The sequence below is a fragment of the Balaenoptera ricei genome, chromosome 8 (assembly GCF_028023285.1).
Source record: "Balaenoptera ricei isolate mBalRic1 chromosome 8, mBalRic1.hap2, whole genome shotgun sequence".
In the NCBI taxonomy this organism is placed as follows: domain Eukaryota; kingdom Metazoa; phylum Chordata; class Mammalia; order Artiodactyla; family Balaenopteridae; genus Balaenoptera; species Balaenoptera ricei.
The window spans coordinates 61,017,569-61,033,613 of record NC_082646.1 but is presented as its reverse complement, the minus strand read 5'-3'; the positions used below and the strand labels follow the sequence as shown (position 1 = coordinate 61,033,613).

Genomic DNA, 16,045 nt, shown 5'->3' with positions numbered 1-16,045 from the left:
TTTTCAGAATCCTGGGGCTTTCCTCGTGGTCCAGTGGGTAGACTCCATGCTCCCAGTGCAGGGGGCCCAGGTTCAATCCCTGGTTGGGGAACTAGATCCCACATGCATGCCGCAACTAAGAGTTCGCATGCCACAACTAAGAAGTCCACATGCTGCAACTAAACATTCTGCAACGAAGATCCCGCATGCCGCAACAAAGATCCCACGTGCCTCAACTAAGACCTGGCGCAGCCTAAACAAACAAACAAAAATAAATAAATAAGTAAATATTAAAAAAAAAAAAAGAATTTTCAGAATCCTGAAAGCAATTTTCCACTGTCTTCCATGGAGCTGGTAGAAAAGTCTTTTTTTATTTCCGGCTTTATTGAGGTATAATTGACAAATAAAATTGTAACATATTAAAAGTGTACAATTGATGACTTGATATACATTGTGAAAGAATTCCTCTCATTGAGTTAATTAATGCATCTATCACCTCACATATTTCCTTTCCCCTTCTTTCTTCCTTCCTTCTTTCCTTCCCTTTTTATTTTCTTGTGAGAACATTTAAGTTCTACTCTCTCAGTAAATTTCAGTTATGCAATAGTGTTATCAACTATAGTCACATTATAACTAGATCCTCAGACCTTATTATTCTTATAACTGAAAATTTGTACCACTTTACCAACCCTTCCCTATTTTCTCCAACCCCCAGAAACCACTTTTTGACAATGTTTCAATAAATTTGACTTTATTTTTGATTCCACATATAAGTGATACCATGTAGTATTTCTCTGTCTGGCTTATTTCGCTTAGCATAATGCTCTCCTGGTTCATCCATGTTGTCACAAATGACAGGATTTCCTTCTTTTTTTAAGGCTGAATAATATTCATTCCATATTTTCTTGATCCATTCATCCACTGATAGACACTTAGGTTGTTTCCATACCTTGGCTATTATGTATAATGCTGCAATGAACATGGGAGTACAAATATCTCATCAAGATAATGATTTCAAGCAACCTAAATGTCCATCAACAGAGGAATGGATAAAGATATGGTACATATATACAATGGAATATTACTCACCCATAAAAAGGAATGAATAATGCCATCTGCAGTGACATGGGTGGACCTAGAGATTGTCATATAGAGTGAAGTAAGTCAGAAAGAGAAATCAAACATCGTATAATATTGCTTATATGTGGAATCTAGAAAAACGGTTCAGATGAACTTATTTGCAAATCAGAAACAGAGTTACAGAATAGAAAATAAACTTATGGTTACCAAGGGCGGATGGGGGGTGGGATGAATTGGGAGACTGGATTGACATACATACACTGCTATATATAAAATAGATAATTAATGAGAACCTACTGTATAGCACAGGGAGCTCTACTCAATGCTCTGTGGTGACCTAAATGAGAAGGAAATCTATACAACAGTGGATATATATATATATATAACTGACTCACTTTCCTGTACAGCAGAAACTAACACAACATTGTAAAGCAACTATACTCCAATAAAAAAAAAATAGATAAACAACAAGGACCTACTGTATAGCACAGGGAACTCTACTCGATACTCTGTAATAACCTATATGGGAAAAGAATCTGAAACAGAATAGATATATGTATATGTATAACAAAACCACTTTGCTGTACACCTGAAATACAACATTGTAAATCAACTATACTCCAATATAAAATAAATGTTTTCTTAAATTTCAAAAAAAAACCAGACAATGATTTCATTTCCTTTGTATATACAACCAGAATTGGGATTGCTGGGTCATATGGCAGTTCTATACTTAATTTCTGAGGGAACCTCCATACTGTTTTCCATAGTGACTATACCAGTTTACATTCCCACCGACAGTGTACAGGGTTTTCTTTTTCTCCAAATTCTCACCAGCATTTGTTATCTCTTTTCTTTTTGTAACAGACATCTAAATAGATGTGAAGTGATATCTCATTATGGTTTTGATGTGCAGTTCCCTGATGATTAATGATGTTGAGCACATTTTCTCATACCTCTTGGCCATTTCTATGTCTTCTTTGGAAAAAAGGTCTATTTAGGTCCTTTGCCCAATTTTTAATTGGGCTATTTGTTTGTTTTTTTTTTTACCATAGAGTTGTATACGTTCCTTGTATATTTTGGATATCAACCCCATATCAGATACGTGGTTTGCAAGTATTTTCTGCCTTTGCATTTTGTTGATGGTTTACTTTCCTGTGTTTTAGTTTCGTGTGGTCCCACTTACTTATTTTTGCTTTTGCTCCCTTTGATTTTGGTGTCAAGTCCAAAAAATTATTGACAAGACCAATGTCAAGGAGCTTACCCCCACTATGTTTTCGTTCAGGAGTTTTATGGTTTCAGGTCTATGCTCAAGTCTTCAATCCATTTTGAGTTGATTTCTGTGTACAGTGTAAAACAGTGTCCAGTTTCATTCTTTTTTTTTTTTTGGATTTATTTTTTAAATTTATTTTTTTATCTTTTTATTCAAACAGAAAGTCACAAAAATTATAATCATCCTCATCAGTTCACTCAGTCCCATGTAATTAAATTTTTTTTATCTTGATCTTTTGTTAGCACTTTTATGAATTCATCAGTTTTCCATTAGAGTTCTGAAAAATGCTTATTCATTCAGTTCAGCAGTATAGTCAGTTACCAGAAACCTGTGCTTGTCACAGTCTTTTCCATGGATTCCTTGAAGATGAAACCCTTTTATAGGAACATTTTTGCAAAAGCATGAGAGTATACCCAGAACTGTCTGTAAATGACAAGACTTAAAAATGACCACGGTTAAAGATTTGATGAAGGGCTTCCCTGGTGGCGCAGTGGTTGAGAATCTGCCTGCCAATGCAGGGGACACGGGTTCGAGCCCTGGTCTGGGAGGATCCCACGTGGCACGGAGCGGCTGGGCCCGTGAGCCACAATTGCTGAGCCTGTGCGTCTGGAGCCTGTGCTCCGCAACAAGAGAGGCCGCGATGGTGAGAGGCCCGCGCACTGCGATGAAGAGTGGTCCCCACTTGCCGCAACTGGAGAAAGCCCTCGCACAGAAGCGAAGACCCAACACAGCCATAAATAAATAAATAAATAAATAAAAGAACGTGAATTTCTTAAAAAAAAAAAAAGAGAGAATGGGAGTGCATTTCACTGTCTGTGAATTTAAAAAAAAAAAAAAAAAAAAAGATTTGATGAAGTTCATAATAATGCAACTGACAAGGAAATTTAGTTATTTCTAAGATAAACATTTTAAAATAATAACTAGAATTATGACTTATAACACTATACCAGAACATACAAGATTTTTAGGAATTTCATGTAATGTCTGAAACATTTATATTAACATATTTCCACACAAATAACCCAAAGAAAGTTTGGTATTAGTCGTTTCTTGGTTTTTTAAATTTTATTTTATTTACTTTTTTATACAGCAGGTTCTTATTAGTCATCAATTTTATACACATCAGTGTACACATGTCAATCCCAATCGCCCAATTCATCACACCACCATCCTCAACCCCCCGTGGCTGTCTCCCCTTGGTATCCATACGTTTGTTCTCTACATCTGTGTCTCAACTTTTGCCCTGCAAACGGGTTCATCTGTACCATTTTTTTAGGTTCCACATACATGCGTTAATATACGATATTTGTTTTTCTCTTTCTGACTTAACTTCACTCTGTATGACAGTCTCTAGATCCATCCATGTCTCAACAAATGACCCAATTTCGTTCCTTTTTATGGTTGAGTAATATTCCATTGTATATATGTACCACAACTTCTTTATCCATTCGTCTGTCGATGGGCATTTAGGTTACTTCCATGACCTGGCTATTGTAAATAGTGTTGCAATGAATACTGGGGTGCATGTATCTTTTTGAATTATGGTTTTCTCTGGGTATATGCCCAGTAGTGGGATTGCTGGATCATACAGTAATCCTATTTTTAGTTTTTTAAGGAACCTCCATACTGTTCTCCATAGTGGCTGTATCAATTTACATTCCCACCAACAGTGCAAGAGGGCTCCCTTTTCCCCACACCCTCTCCAGCATTTGTTGTTTGTACACTTTCTGATGATGGCCATTCTAACTGGTGTGAGGTGATACCTAATTGTAGTCTTGATTTGCATTTCTCTAATAATTAGCGATGTTGAGCAGCTTTTCATGTGCTTCTTGGCCATCTGTATGTCTTCTTTGGAGAAATGTCTATTTAGGTCTTCTGCCCATTTTTGGATTGGGTTGTTTGTTTTTTTAATACTGAGCTGCATGAGCTGTTTATATATTTTGGAGATTAATCCTTTGTCAGCTGATTCGTTTGCAAATATTTTCTCCCATTCTGAGGGTTGTCTTTTCGTCTTGTTTATGGTTTCCTTTGTTGTGCAAAAGCTTTGAAGTTTCATTAGGTCCCATTTGTTTATTTTTTGTTTTTATTTCCATTACTCTAGGAGGTGGATCAAAAAGATCTTGCTGTGATTTATGTCAAAGAGTGTTCTGCCTATGTTTTCCTCTATGAGTTTGATAGTGTCCGGTCTTACATTTAGGTCTTGAATCCATTTTGAGTTTATTTTTGTGTATGGTGGTAGGAAGTGTTCTAATTTCATTCTTTTACATGTAGCTGTCCAGTTTTCCCAGCACCACTTATTGAACAGACTGTCTTTTCTCCACTGTATATCCTTGCCTCCTTTGTCATAGATTAGTTGACCATAGGTGTGTGGGTTTATCTCTGGGCTTTCTATCTTGTTCCATTGTTCTATGTTTCTGTTTTTGTGCCAGTACCATATTGTCTTGCTTACTGTAGCTTTGTAGTATAGTCTGAAGTCAGGGAGTTTGATTCCTCCAGCTCCGTTTTTTTCCCTCAAGACTGCTTTGGCTATTTGGGGTCTTTTGTGTCTCCATACAAAATTTTAAGATCTTTTGTTCTAGTTCTGTAAAAAATGCCATTGGTAACTTGATAGGGATTGCATTGAATCTGTAGATTGCTTTGGGTAGTATAGTCATTTTCACAATGTTGATTCTTCCAATCCAAGAACATGGTATATCTCTCCATCTGTTGGTATCATCTTTAATTTCTTTCATCAGTGTCTTATAGTTTTCTGCATACAGGTTTTTGTCTCCCTAGGTAGGTTTATTCCTAGGTATTTTATTCTTTTTGTTGCAGTGGTAAATGGGAGTGTTTCCTTAATTTCTCTTTCAGATTTTTCATCATTAGTGTATAGGAATGCAAGAGATTTCTGTGCATTAATTTTGTATCCTGCAACTTTACCAAATTCATTGATTAGCTCTAGTAGTTTTCTGCTGGCATTTTTAGGATTCTCTATGTATAGTATCATGTCATCTGCAGTGACAGTTTTACTTCTTCTTTTCCAATTTGTATTCCTTTTATTTCTTTTTCTTCTCTGATTGCTGTGGCTAGTACTTCCAAAACTACGTTGAATAATAGCGGTGAGAGTGGACATCCTTGTCTTGTTCCTGATCTTAGAGGAAATGCTTTCAGTTTTTCACCATTGAGAATGATGTTTGCTGTGCGTTCGTCGTATATGGCCTTTATTATGTTGAGGTAGGTTCCCTCTATGCCCACTTTCTGCAGAGTTTTTATCATAAGTGGGTATTGAATTTTGTGAAAAGCATTTTCTGCATGCTTTGAGATGATCATATGGTTTTTATTCTTCAATTTGTTAATATGGTGTATCACACTGATTGATTTCCATATGTTGAAGAATCCTTGCATCTCTGGGATAAATCCCACTTGATCATGGTGTATGATCCTTTTAATGTGTTGTTGGATTCTGTTTGCTAGTATTTTGTTGAGGATTTTTGCATCTGTATTCATCAGTGATATTGATCGGTAATTTTCTTTTTTTGTACTATCTTTGTCTGGTTTTGGTATCAGGGTGATGGTGGCCTCACAGAATGAGTCTGGGAGTGTTCCTTCCTCTGCAATTTTTTGGAAGAGTTTGAGAAGAATGGGTATTAGCTCTTCTCTAAATGTTTGATAGAATTCACCTGTGAAGCCATCTGGTCCTGGACTTTTGCTTGTTGGAAGATTTTTAATCACAGTTTCAATTTCATTACTTGTGATTGGTCTGTTCATATTTCCTATTTGTTCCTCGTTCAGTCTTGGAAGGTTATACCTTTCTAAGAATTTGTCCATTTCTTCCAGGTTGTCCATTTTATTGGCATAGGGTTGCTTGTAGTAGTCTCTTAGGATGCTTTGCATTTCTGTGGTGTCTGTTGTAACTTCTCCTTTCTCATTTTAAATTTTATTGATTTGAGTCCTCTCCCTCTTTTTCTTGATGAGTCTGGCTAATGGTTTATCAATTTTGTTTATCTTATCACAGAGCCAGCTTTTAGTTTTATTGATCTTTGCTATTGTTTTCTTTGTTTCTATTTCATTTATTTCTGCTCTGATTTTTATGATTTCCTTCCTTCTGCTAACTTTGGGTTTTGTTTGTTCTTCTTTCTCTAGTTCCTTTAGGTGTAAGGTTAGGTTGTTTATTTGAGATTTTTCTTGTTTCTTGAGGTAGGCTTGTATAGCTATAAACTTCCCTCTTAGAACTGCTTTTGCTGCATCTCATAGGTTTTGGACCGTCGTGTTTTCATTGTCATTTGTCTCTAGGTATTTTCTGATTTCCTCTTTGATTTCTTCAGTGATCTCTTGGTTATTTAGTAACGTATTGTTTAGCCTCCATGTGTTTGTGTTTTTTACGTTTTTTTCCCTGTAACTGATTTCTAATCTCATAGCATTGTGGTCAGAAAAGATGCTTGATATGATTTCAATTTTGTTAAATTTACTGAGACTTGATTTGTGACCCAAGATGTGATCTATCCTGGAGAATGTTCTGTGCGCACTTGAGAAGAAAGTGTAATCTGCTGTTGTTGGATGGAATGTCCTATAAATATCAATTAAATCTATCTGGTCTATTGTGTCATTTAAAGCTTCTGTTTCCTTATTAATTTTCTGTTTGGATGATCTGTCCATTGGTGTAAGTGAGGTGTTAAAATCCCCCACTAGTACTGTGTTACTGTCGATTTCCTCTTTTATAGCTGTGAGCAGTTGCCTTATGTATTGAGGTGTTCCTATGTTGGGTGCATATATATTTATAATTGTTATATCTTCTTCTTGGCTTGATCCCTTGATCATTATGTAGTGTCCTTCCTTGTCTCTTGTAACATTCTTTATTTTAAAGTCTATTTTATCTGATATGAGTTTTGCTACTCCAGCTTTCTTTTGATTTCCATTTGCATGGAATATCTTTTTCCATCCCCTCACTTTCAGTCTGTATGTGTCCCTAGATCTGAAGTGGGTCTCTTGTAGACAGCATATATATGGGTCTTGTTTTTGTATCCATTCAGCGAGCCTGTGTCTTTTGGTTGGAGCATTTAATCCACTCACATTTAAGGTAATTATTGATATGTATGTTCCTGTGACCATTTTCTTAATTGTTTTGGGTTTGTTTTTGTAGGTCCTTTTCTTCTCTTGTGTTTCCCACTTAGAGAATTTCCTTTAGCATTTGCTGTAGAGCTGGTTTGGTGGTGCTGAATTCTCTTAGCTTTTGCTTGTCTGTAAAGCTTTTGATTTCCCCATTGAATCTGAATGAGATCCTTGCCGGGGAGAGTAATCTTGGTTGTAGGTTCTTCCCTTTCATCACTTTAAATATGTCATGCCACTCCCTTCTGGCTTGTAGAGTTTCTGTTGAGAAATCAGCTGTTAACCTTATGGGAGTTCCCTTGTATGTTATTTGTTGTTTTTCCCTTGCTGCTTTCAATAATTTTTCTTTGTGTTTAATTTTTTCCAATTTGATTACTATGTGTCTTGGCATGTTTCTCCTTGGGTTTATCCTGTATGGGACTCTCTGTGCTTCCTGGACTTGGGTGGCTATTTCATTTCCCATGTTAGGGAAGTTTTCAACTATAATCTCTTCAAATATTTTCTCGGGCCCTTTCTCTCTTCTTCTGGGACCCGTGTAATGCGAATGTTGTTGCGTCTAATGTTGTCCCAGAGGTCTCTTAGGCTGTCTTCATTTCTTTTCATTCTTTTTCTTTATTCTGTTCTGCAGCAGTGAATTCCACCATTCTGTCTTCCAGGTCACTTATGCGTTCTTCTGCCTCAGTTATTCTGCTATTGATTCCTTCTAGTGTAGTTTTCATTTCAGTTATTGTATTGTTCATCTCTGTTTGTTTGTTCTTTAATTCTTCTAGGTCTTTGTTAAACATTTCTTGCATCATCTTGATCTTGGCCTCCATTCTTTTCCCGAGGTCCTGGATCATCTTCACTATCATTATTCTGAATTCTTTTTCTGGAACGTTGCCTATCTCCACTTTATTTAGTTGTTTTTCTGGGGTTTTATCTTGTTCCTTCATCTGGTACATAGCCCTCTGCCTTTTCATCTTGTCTATCTTTCTGTGAATGTGGTTTTTGTTCCACAGGCTGCAGGACTGTAGTTCTTCTTGCTTCTGCTTTCTGCCCTCTGGTGGATGAGGCTATCTAAGAGGCTTGTGCAAGTTTCCTGATGGGAGGGACTGGTGGTGGGTAGAGCTGACTGTTGCTCTGGTGGGCAGAGCTCAGTAAAACTTTAATCTGCTTGATTGCTGATGGGTAGGGCTGGGTTCCCTCCCTGTTGGTTGTTTGGCCTGAGGCAACCCAACACTGGAGCCTACCTGGGCTCTTTGGTGGGGCTAATGACAGACTCTGGGAGGGCTCACGCCAAGGAGTACTTCCCAGAACCTCTGCTGCCAGTGTCCTTGTCCCCACGGTGAGCCACAGCCACCCCCCGCCTCTGCAGGAGACCCTCCAACACTAGCAGGTAGGTCTGGTTCAGTCTCCCCTGGGGTCACTGCTCTTTCCCCTGGTTCCCGATGCACATATTGGCCTATAATTTTCTTTTCCTTGCAGTGTCTTTGTCTGGCTTTAGTGTCAGAGTAATGCTGGCCTCATAAAATGAGTCTGGAAGCATTCCCTCCTCTTATGTGTTTTGGGAGAGTTTGAGAAGGATTGTATTAGTTCTTTAAACGTTTGGTAGAATTCACTACTGGAGTTTTCGGGACCTGAAATTTTTTTTAAAATTTATTTTATTTAATTTATCTTTTTGGCTGTGTTGGGTCTTTGTTGCTGTGCACGAGTTTTCTCTAGTTGTGGTGAGCAGGGGCTACTCTTCATTGCGGTGCACGGGCTTCTCTTGTTGTGGAGCACAGGCTCTAGGTGTGCAGGCTTCAGTAGTTGTGGCTCAAGGGCTCAGTAGTTGTGGCTCGCGGCCTCCAGAGCAGAGGCTTGGTAGTTGTGGCGCACGGGCTTTGTTGCTCTGTGGCATGTGGGATCTTCCCGGACCAGGGCTCTAACCCATGTCCCTTGCATTGGCAGGCAGATTCTTGACCACTGCACCACCAGGGAAGCCCTGTAATTATTTTGTTGGGAGGTTCTAAATTATGATTCAGTCTCCTTGCTAGTAATCAGTCTGTTCAGATTTTTCTGTTTCTTCATTATTCAGTTTTGGTAGATTGGATATAAACTTATCCATTTCTTTTAGGTTTTGCAATTTGTTGGTGTATAATTTTTCATAGTAGTCTCTTACAATTCCTTGTATTTCTGTGATATCAGTTATAATATCTCCTATTTCATTTATAATTCCATTGAAGTCCTCTCTCTTTTCGTCTTAGTAAGTCCAGCTAATAGTTTGTCTACTTTATCTTTTCAAAAAACCAGCTATTAGTTTCATCGATCTTTTCTATTGTCATTTTAGTCTCTATTTCATTTATTTCTGCTCTGATCTTTGTTACTTCCACTCTGATTTTTGTTATTTCCTTCCTTCTGCTAACTTTGGGCTTAGTTTGTTGTTTTTTTCTAGTCCCTTGAGGTGTAAAGTTAGTTTTTTAGTTGAGCTCTTTGTTTCTTAATGTATGTGTTTTTTAATGTCTTACATGTTATGTCTTACAAAACCTTACATGTTTCTTTTTTTTTAATTTTTATTTTATATTGGACCATAGTTGATTAACAAGGTTGTGTTACTTTTGGGTGTACAGCAAAGTGGTTCAGTTTTACACTTAATGTACATGCTTACTGCTATAAAATTCCCTCTTAGATATGCTTTTGTTGCATTCCATAGGTTTTGGTATGTTGTGTTTCCATTTTCCCTTGTCTTAAATGATATTTTTACATTTCTTATTTGATTTCTTCTTTGACACATTGGTTGCTAAGGAGCCTGTTGTTTAATCTGTACATATTTGTTAATTTTCTAGTTTTGGTTATTGACTTTTAGTTTTATACCATTGTAATCAGAAAAGATGCTTTATATTTCAATCTTCTTAAATTTACTGACTTCTTTTGTGGCCTAACATATAATCTCTCCTGGAGAATGTTCCATGTGTGCTTGAGAAGTGTATGTATCCTGCTGCTGTTAGATGGAATGTTCTGTATATGTCTGTTACGGACATCTGACCTAATGTGTCATTTGAATCCGACGTTTCCATACTGATTTTGTTTTGATGATCTATTCATTGTTAAAAGTGGGGTACTGAAGTCCTCTGTATTGCTGTTTATTTCACCTTACAGATCTACTAACATTTGTTTTATATATTTAAGTACTCCTAGGGTGGGTACCTAAATATTTACAGGTGTTGTATCCTTGTGATGAATTGACCAACTATAATTATATAATGACCTTCTTGATCTTGTTATAGTCTTTGGCTTAAAGTCTATTTTTTTCTGATATAAGAATAGGTACCCCCCCCACTCTCTTTTGGTTTCCACTTGCATGAAACATCTTTCATATCCATTCACTTTGAGCCCATGTGTGTGTCCTTAAAGCTGAAGTGAGTCTCCTGTAGGCAGCAGATAGTTGGGTCTTGTTTTTTAATCCATTCAGCTATTCTCTATCTTATGATTGGAGAATTGAGTCCATCTACATTTAAAGTAATTAATGATAGGAGTGAACTTATTACTACCATTTTGGCAATTGCTTCCTGGTTGATTGGTAATTCTTTTGTTCCTTTCTTGCTCTCTTCCTTTAGGATTTGATGACTTTCTGTAGTGGTATGTTTTGCTTCCTTTCTCTTTCTCCTTTGTGTATCCACTATAGGCTTTTGCCCTGTGGTTACCATGAGGCTTACATAAAACATCTTACATTTTTAACAGTCTATTTTAAGGTGATACCTTAACGTTGAACACATATCAAAGCTCCTCCCCCCCATATTTTAAGTATTTGATGTCACAATTTGCATCTTTTTACATTGTATGTCCATTAACAACTTATTGTAGTCATATTTATCTTTATAACTTTTGTCTTTTAACCTTCATACTAGATTTATAAGTGATTTATCTACCATCATTAGAGTAATAGAGTATTCTGAATTTAACTGTATACTTAACTTTATCAGTGAGTTTTATACTTTCATGTTTTCTTGTTACTAATTAGTGTCCTCTGGCTTCAGTGTGAAGAACTCCCTTTAATATTTCATGGAAGGTTGGTCTAATGGTGATGAACTCCTTCAGTTTTTGCTTGGAAAATACTCTCTCTCTCCTTCAGTTCTGAAGGACAGCTTTGGCAGGTAGAGTATTTTTGTTTGGCTGTTCTTTTTTTTCAGCACTTTGAATATAACATCGCACTCCCCTTTAGCATGCAAGATTTCTGCTGAAAAAATCTGCTGATAATCTTATGGAGGTTCCCTTGTCCATAACAAGTTGTTTTTCTCTTGCTGTTTTTCAGATGCTTTCCTTGTAACTTGACAATTTAATTATAACATTTCTTGGTGTGGGTCTCCTTTGAGTTGTCTTACTTGAAACTCTCTGGGCTTCCTGGATCTGAATGTCTGTTTCCCAGGTTAGGGAAGTTTTCAGCCATTATTTCTTTGAATATTTCTTTTTTAAAAAAAATATTTATTTATTTTTTTTGGCTGTGCCGGGTCTTAGCTGTGGCACGTGGTATCTTCTTTGTTGTGGCATGTGGGACCTTCATTGTGGCATGCGGGATCTTTAGTTGCAGCATGTGAACTCTTAGTTGCAGCCTGCGAACTCTTAGTTGTGGCATGTGAACTCTTAGTTGTGGCATGTGGGATCTAGTTCCCTGACCAGGGATCGAACCCGGGCCCCCTGCATTGGGAGCGTGGAATCTTAGCCACTGGACCACCAGGGAAGTCCCCATTATTTCTTTGAATAAGTTTTTTGCCCCTTTCTCTATCTCTTCTTCTTCTGGGGCCTTTATAATGTGTATATTGGTCTGTTTGTTGGTTCCCCAACATCCCTTAAGCTATCTAACTGCTTCATTTAAAAATTTTTCCTTTTTGCTCCTTTGATTGCATTCCACTGCCCTGTCTTTGAGTCTGCTGATCCTTTCTTCCCATTGATCTAGTCTGCTGTTGAACCCCTCCTGAATATTTCATTTCAGTTATTGTATTCTTCAGCTCTGTGATTTGTTTGGTATTTAAAAAATTTTTCTATCTCTTTGTTGAAATTCTCACTTGGTTCATGCATTGTTCTCCTGACCTCAGTAAGCACACCTTTATGAACATTATTTTTAACACTCTATCAGGTTAATTACTTATCTCTGCTTCATTAAGATCTGTTTCTGGATGTTTATCCTGTCCTTTTCTTTGGAATATATTCCTCTGTTTCTTTATTTTCCTTGCCTTTCTGTGTTGGTTTCTGCTTATTAGATAAAACCGTCACCCGTCTCAGTCTTGATAGAATGGTCTTGTGTAAGAGATGAACCTCATTGATCAGCCCAGCCCAAGATCTTAGTTGCCTCATATGCTTTTGTGACTTTCTAAGCCTTCTTCTTTGTTCTTAGTGGCTCCCAGTAGTGGAGGGTGTGTTAAGACCCATTAGTGTCCCAAAGGGGAGGATCACAGCCAACACCTAGATGTAGGCTGATTAGAAGCTGGACCCTCACTAGCAGCACCTTCCAGGGAGAAACTGGGAGATGGGTGTTTTTGCCTGCTTCCTCTGTGCTGGGTCCAGGTGTACAGCTGTGAGGGTGAGGGTGCTCCTGCACCCATTATGTTTTGGGAGCTCATCTCTCTGGTAGGAATCTTAAAAGTTGGGAATGCTAGATGTGGGGTTCAAGTCCTTTGCTCCTCAAGGAGAAGCTAGGAGTTGGGGATTCCCTTTTGATTGTATGGTGCGTGTTGGGGGTGGGGTTTATGGTGAGAGTGTTTCTCAGACTTTCCTACTCGTTTGATGATATTTTCCCATTCCTCTGATGTGTAGGAGTTGGTCAGTTACTTTCTCGATCTCTTTCAGAGGGAACTGCTCTGTGTGCAGCTGTACATTTGGTGCATCTGTGGGAGGAGGCGAGCTCAGAAGCCTCCTATGTCTCCATTTTGGTCAACTCTCTGGAATGTGATGTTATTCCAATTCCTGATATTGTATACATGACCTTTCTTCCTTCTTTTTGGACATTTTTAAGATTGTCTATTTATACTATTTTGAAAATTCATGATTGTATATCTTGGTGTAGTTTTTTTTCATTCACTGTGCTGGATTCTTGATTCTTATTTTTTTTTTAAACAGCTTTATTTAGACATAATTCACATAACATACAATTCACCCATTTAAGGCGAGCAATTCAATACTTCTCAGTATGTTTACAAATATGAACAATCATCACCACAGTCAATTTCAGAACACTTATGTCACCTCAAAAAGAAACTCTGTATTCAAGACCTATCATCACTTACCCCCCATCCATCACACGCAGCCCTAAGGAACCACTAATCTTTCTGTCTCTAGAGATTGGCCTATTTTGTACATTTCATATAAATGTAATCATAAAATATGTACTCTTTTGTGACTGGCTTCTTTCATTTAGCATGATGTTTTCAAGGTTCATCCATGCTGCAGCATGTTACCTGTATTTTTTCCTTTTTATGGCCAAATAATACACCATTGTGTGGATATACCACTTTAAAAAAATCCACTAATCAGCTGATGGACATTTTTGACTATTATGACTATGGAAACTCATGTACATGTTTTTGTGTGGACTTATATGTTCATTTTCCTTGGGTATATACTTAGGGAGTTGAATTGCTGGGTCATATGGTAACTTGATGTGTAGCAATTTGAGGAACTGACAGACTATCTTCCAAAGTGGCTGCATCATTTTACACTGCTATTAACAGTGTATGAGGGTTCCAAATTTTCCACATCCTCACAACACTTAATCTGACTTTTTGATTCTAACCATCCTAGTGGGTATGAAGTTTTTTATAGTTTTGATTTGCATTTTCCTGATAACTAATGGTGTTGACATCTTTTATGTGCATATTAGCCACTTGACTATCTTCTTTGCAGAAATCTCTATGTAGATACTTTGCCCATCTTTTAAATTGGGCTATTTGTGCCATAATTATTAAGTTGTTGGGTTCCTTATATAGTCTAGATATAAATCTTTTATCAGATATATGATTTGTAAATATTTTCTTCCATTCTGTGATCTTTTCACTTTCTTAATAGTATCCTTTGAAGCACATTTTAAATTTTGATTAAATCTAATTTATCTACTTATCTATTTTTTATTGTTGTTGGTTGTGGTTTTGATGCATATCTAAGAATCCTTTCCCAAATCCAAGGTTATAAAGATTTACCTCTGTGTTTTCTAAGGATTTTATAGTTTTAGTTCTTCCATTTAGCTATCTGATCCATAATGAGTTAATTTTTTTATATGGTTTGAGGTAAGGGTCCAATTTCATTTTTTGCATGTGGCTAGCCAGCTGTCCCCGTACCATTTGTTGAAAAGACAATTCTTTCCCCATTTAATGGTCTTGACACTCTTGTTGAAAATCAGCTGACCATAAACACATGGGTTTATTTCTAGACTATCAATTCTATTCCATTTATTTATATGTCTATCCTTATGCCAGTACCAAACTAACTTGATTACTCTTGCTTTATAGTAAGTTTTAAAATAGCAAAGTGTGAATCCTATTTTTTCTTTTTCAAGATTCTTTTGGTTATTCTGGGTCCCTGTAATTTCACAGTAATTTTATAATCAGCTTTTCAATTTCTACAAAGAAGCCAGCCATGATTCTGACAGGGATTGCATTGAATCATGAACATGGGGTTTTTTCCATTTATTTAGATCTTCTTTAGTTTCTTCCAACAATGTTTTGTAGTTTTCAGAGTTGTTTTACACTCCTTTAGTTAAATTTATTCCTAAGTATTTTATTCTTATCAATGCTATTATAAATGGAATATTTTCCTAATTTTATTTATTTATTTATTTATTATTGTTTTTCTGGCCATGCTGCGTGGCTCGCAGGATCTTAGTTCCTTGACCAGGGATCAAGACCAGGGATCGAACCCGGGCCCCAGCAGTGAAAGCAGAGTCCTAACCACTGGACCACCAGGGAATTCCCTTTATTTTATTTTTTGATTGTTCATTGCAAGTATATAGAAGTACCATTGACTTTTATATAATGAACATGTATCCTGCAATCTGTCTGAATTTATTAGTTCTAATAGTTTCTTAGAGGATTCTTTAGGATTTTTTTACATACTAGATCATGTCATCTGTGAATAAAGATAGTTTTACTTCTTCCTTTCCAATTTGGAACCCTTATATATTTTTTTCCTGCCTAATTGTTCAGGCCACATAGGTAGTAAGAGACAGACCTCAAATTTCAACTTGTGTCTGTTTAAAATCCATGTTCTTTTCATTATAACCTGCTAGCTAACCTTGGTGTTGGGGAGAGACATGAAAAATAAGAATGGAAGGGTAGATTGGAGACCATTCTGTAAGTGAAGCTAAGACTAAAAGGCTAAAGATTGTATTTTTATTTAGTCGGTAGTGAATAACCAAGGGAATGACTTGGTTATTCTAAGGAAGCGTTGCTTTAAGAAGATAAATCTGTTAACAATGTACACAATGAATTGGAGGAATAATTTAAAAGGAAAGAAAGCTAGTTAAGAGCTCTTACCTGCCCAATAGCAGCTGTATGGCTCTGGTATCAGCTTTTGTGTCATGTTTCCAAAATGTATTCTCAGTTGGAGGCAGGAGGTGATTTTCAATGTGGTCTTTAAATTGATTCCTAGACAAGGCTTTGATTCTAAGGAATGAAAAAAATA

The 16,045-nt window shown here is 36.9% G+C and overlaps 1 protein-coding gene across 1 annotated transcript in view; it reads right to left on the bottom strand.

Annotated features, from left to right (window-relative positions):
- Positions 1–16,045, bottom strand: part of C2CD3 (C2 domain containing 3 centriole elongation regulator) — a 125,838-nt gene that overhangs the window by 86,353 nt on the left and 23,440 nt on the right. Inside the window, exon 7 of the mRNA XM_059930825.1 lies at positions 15,898–16,026. Within this exon, the coding sequence (XP_059786808.1) occupies positions 15,898–16,026 (129 nt within the window). The remainder of the gene's footprint in view (positions 1–15,897; positions 16,027–16,045) is intronic.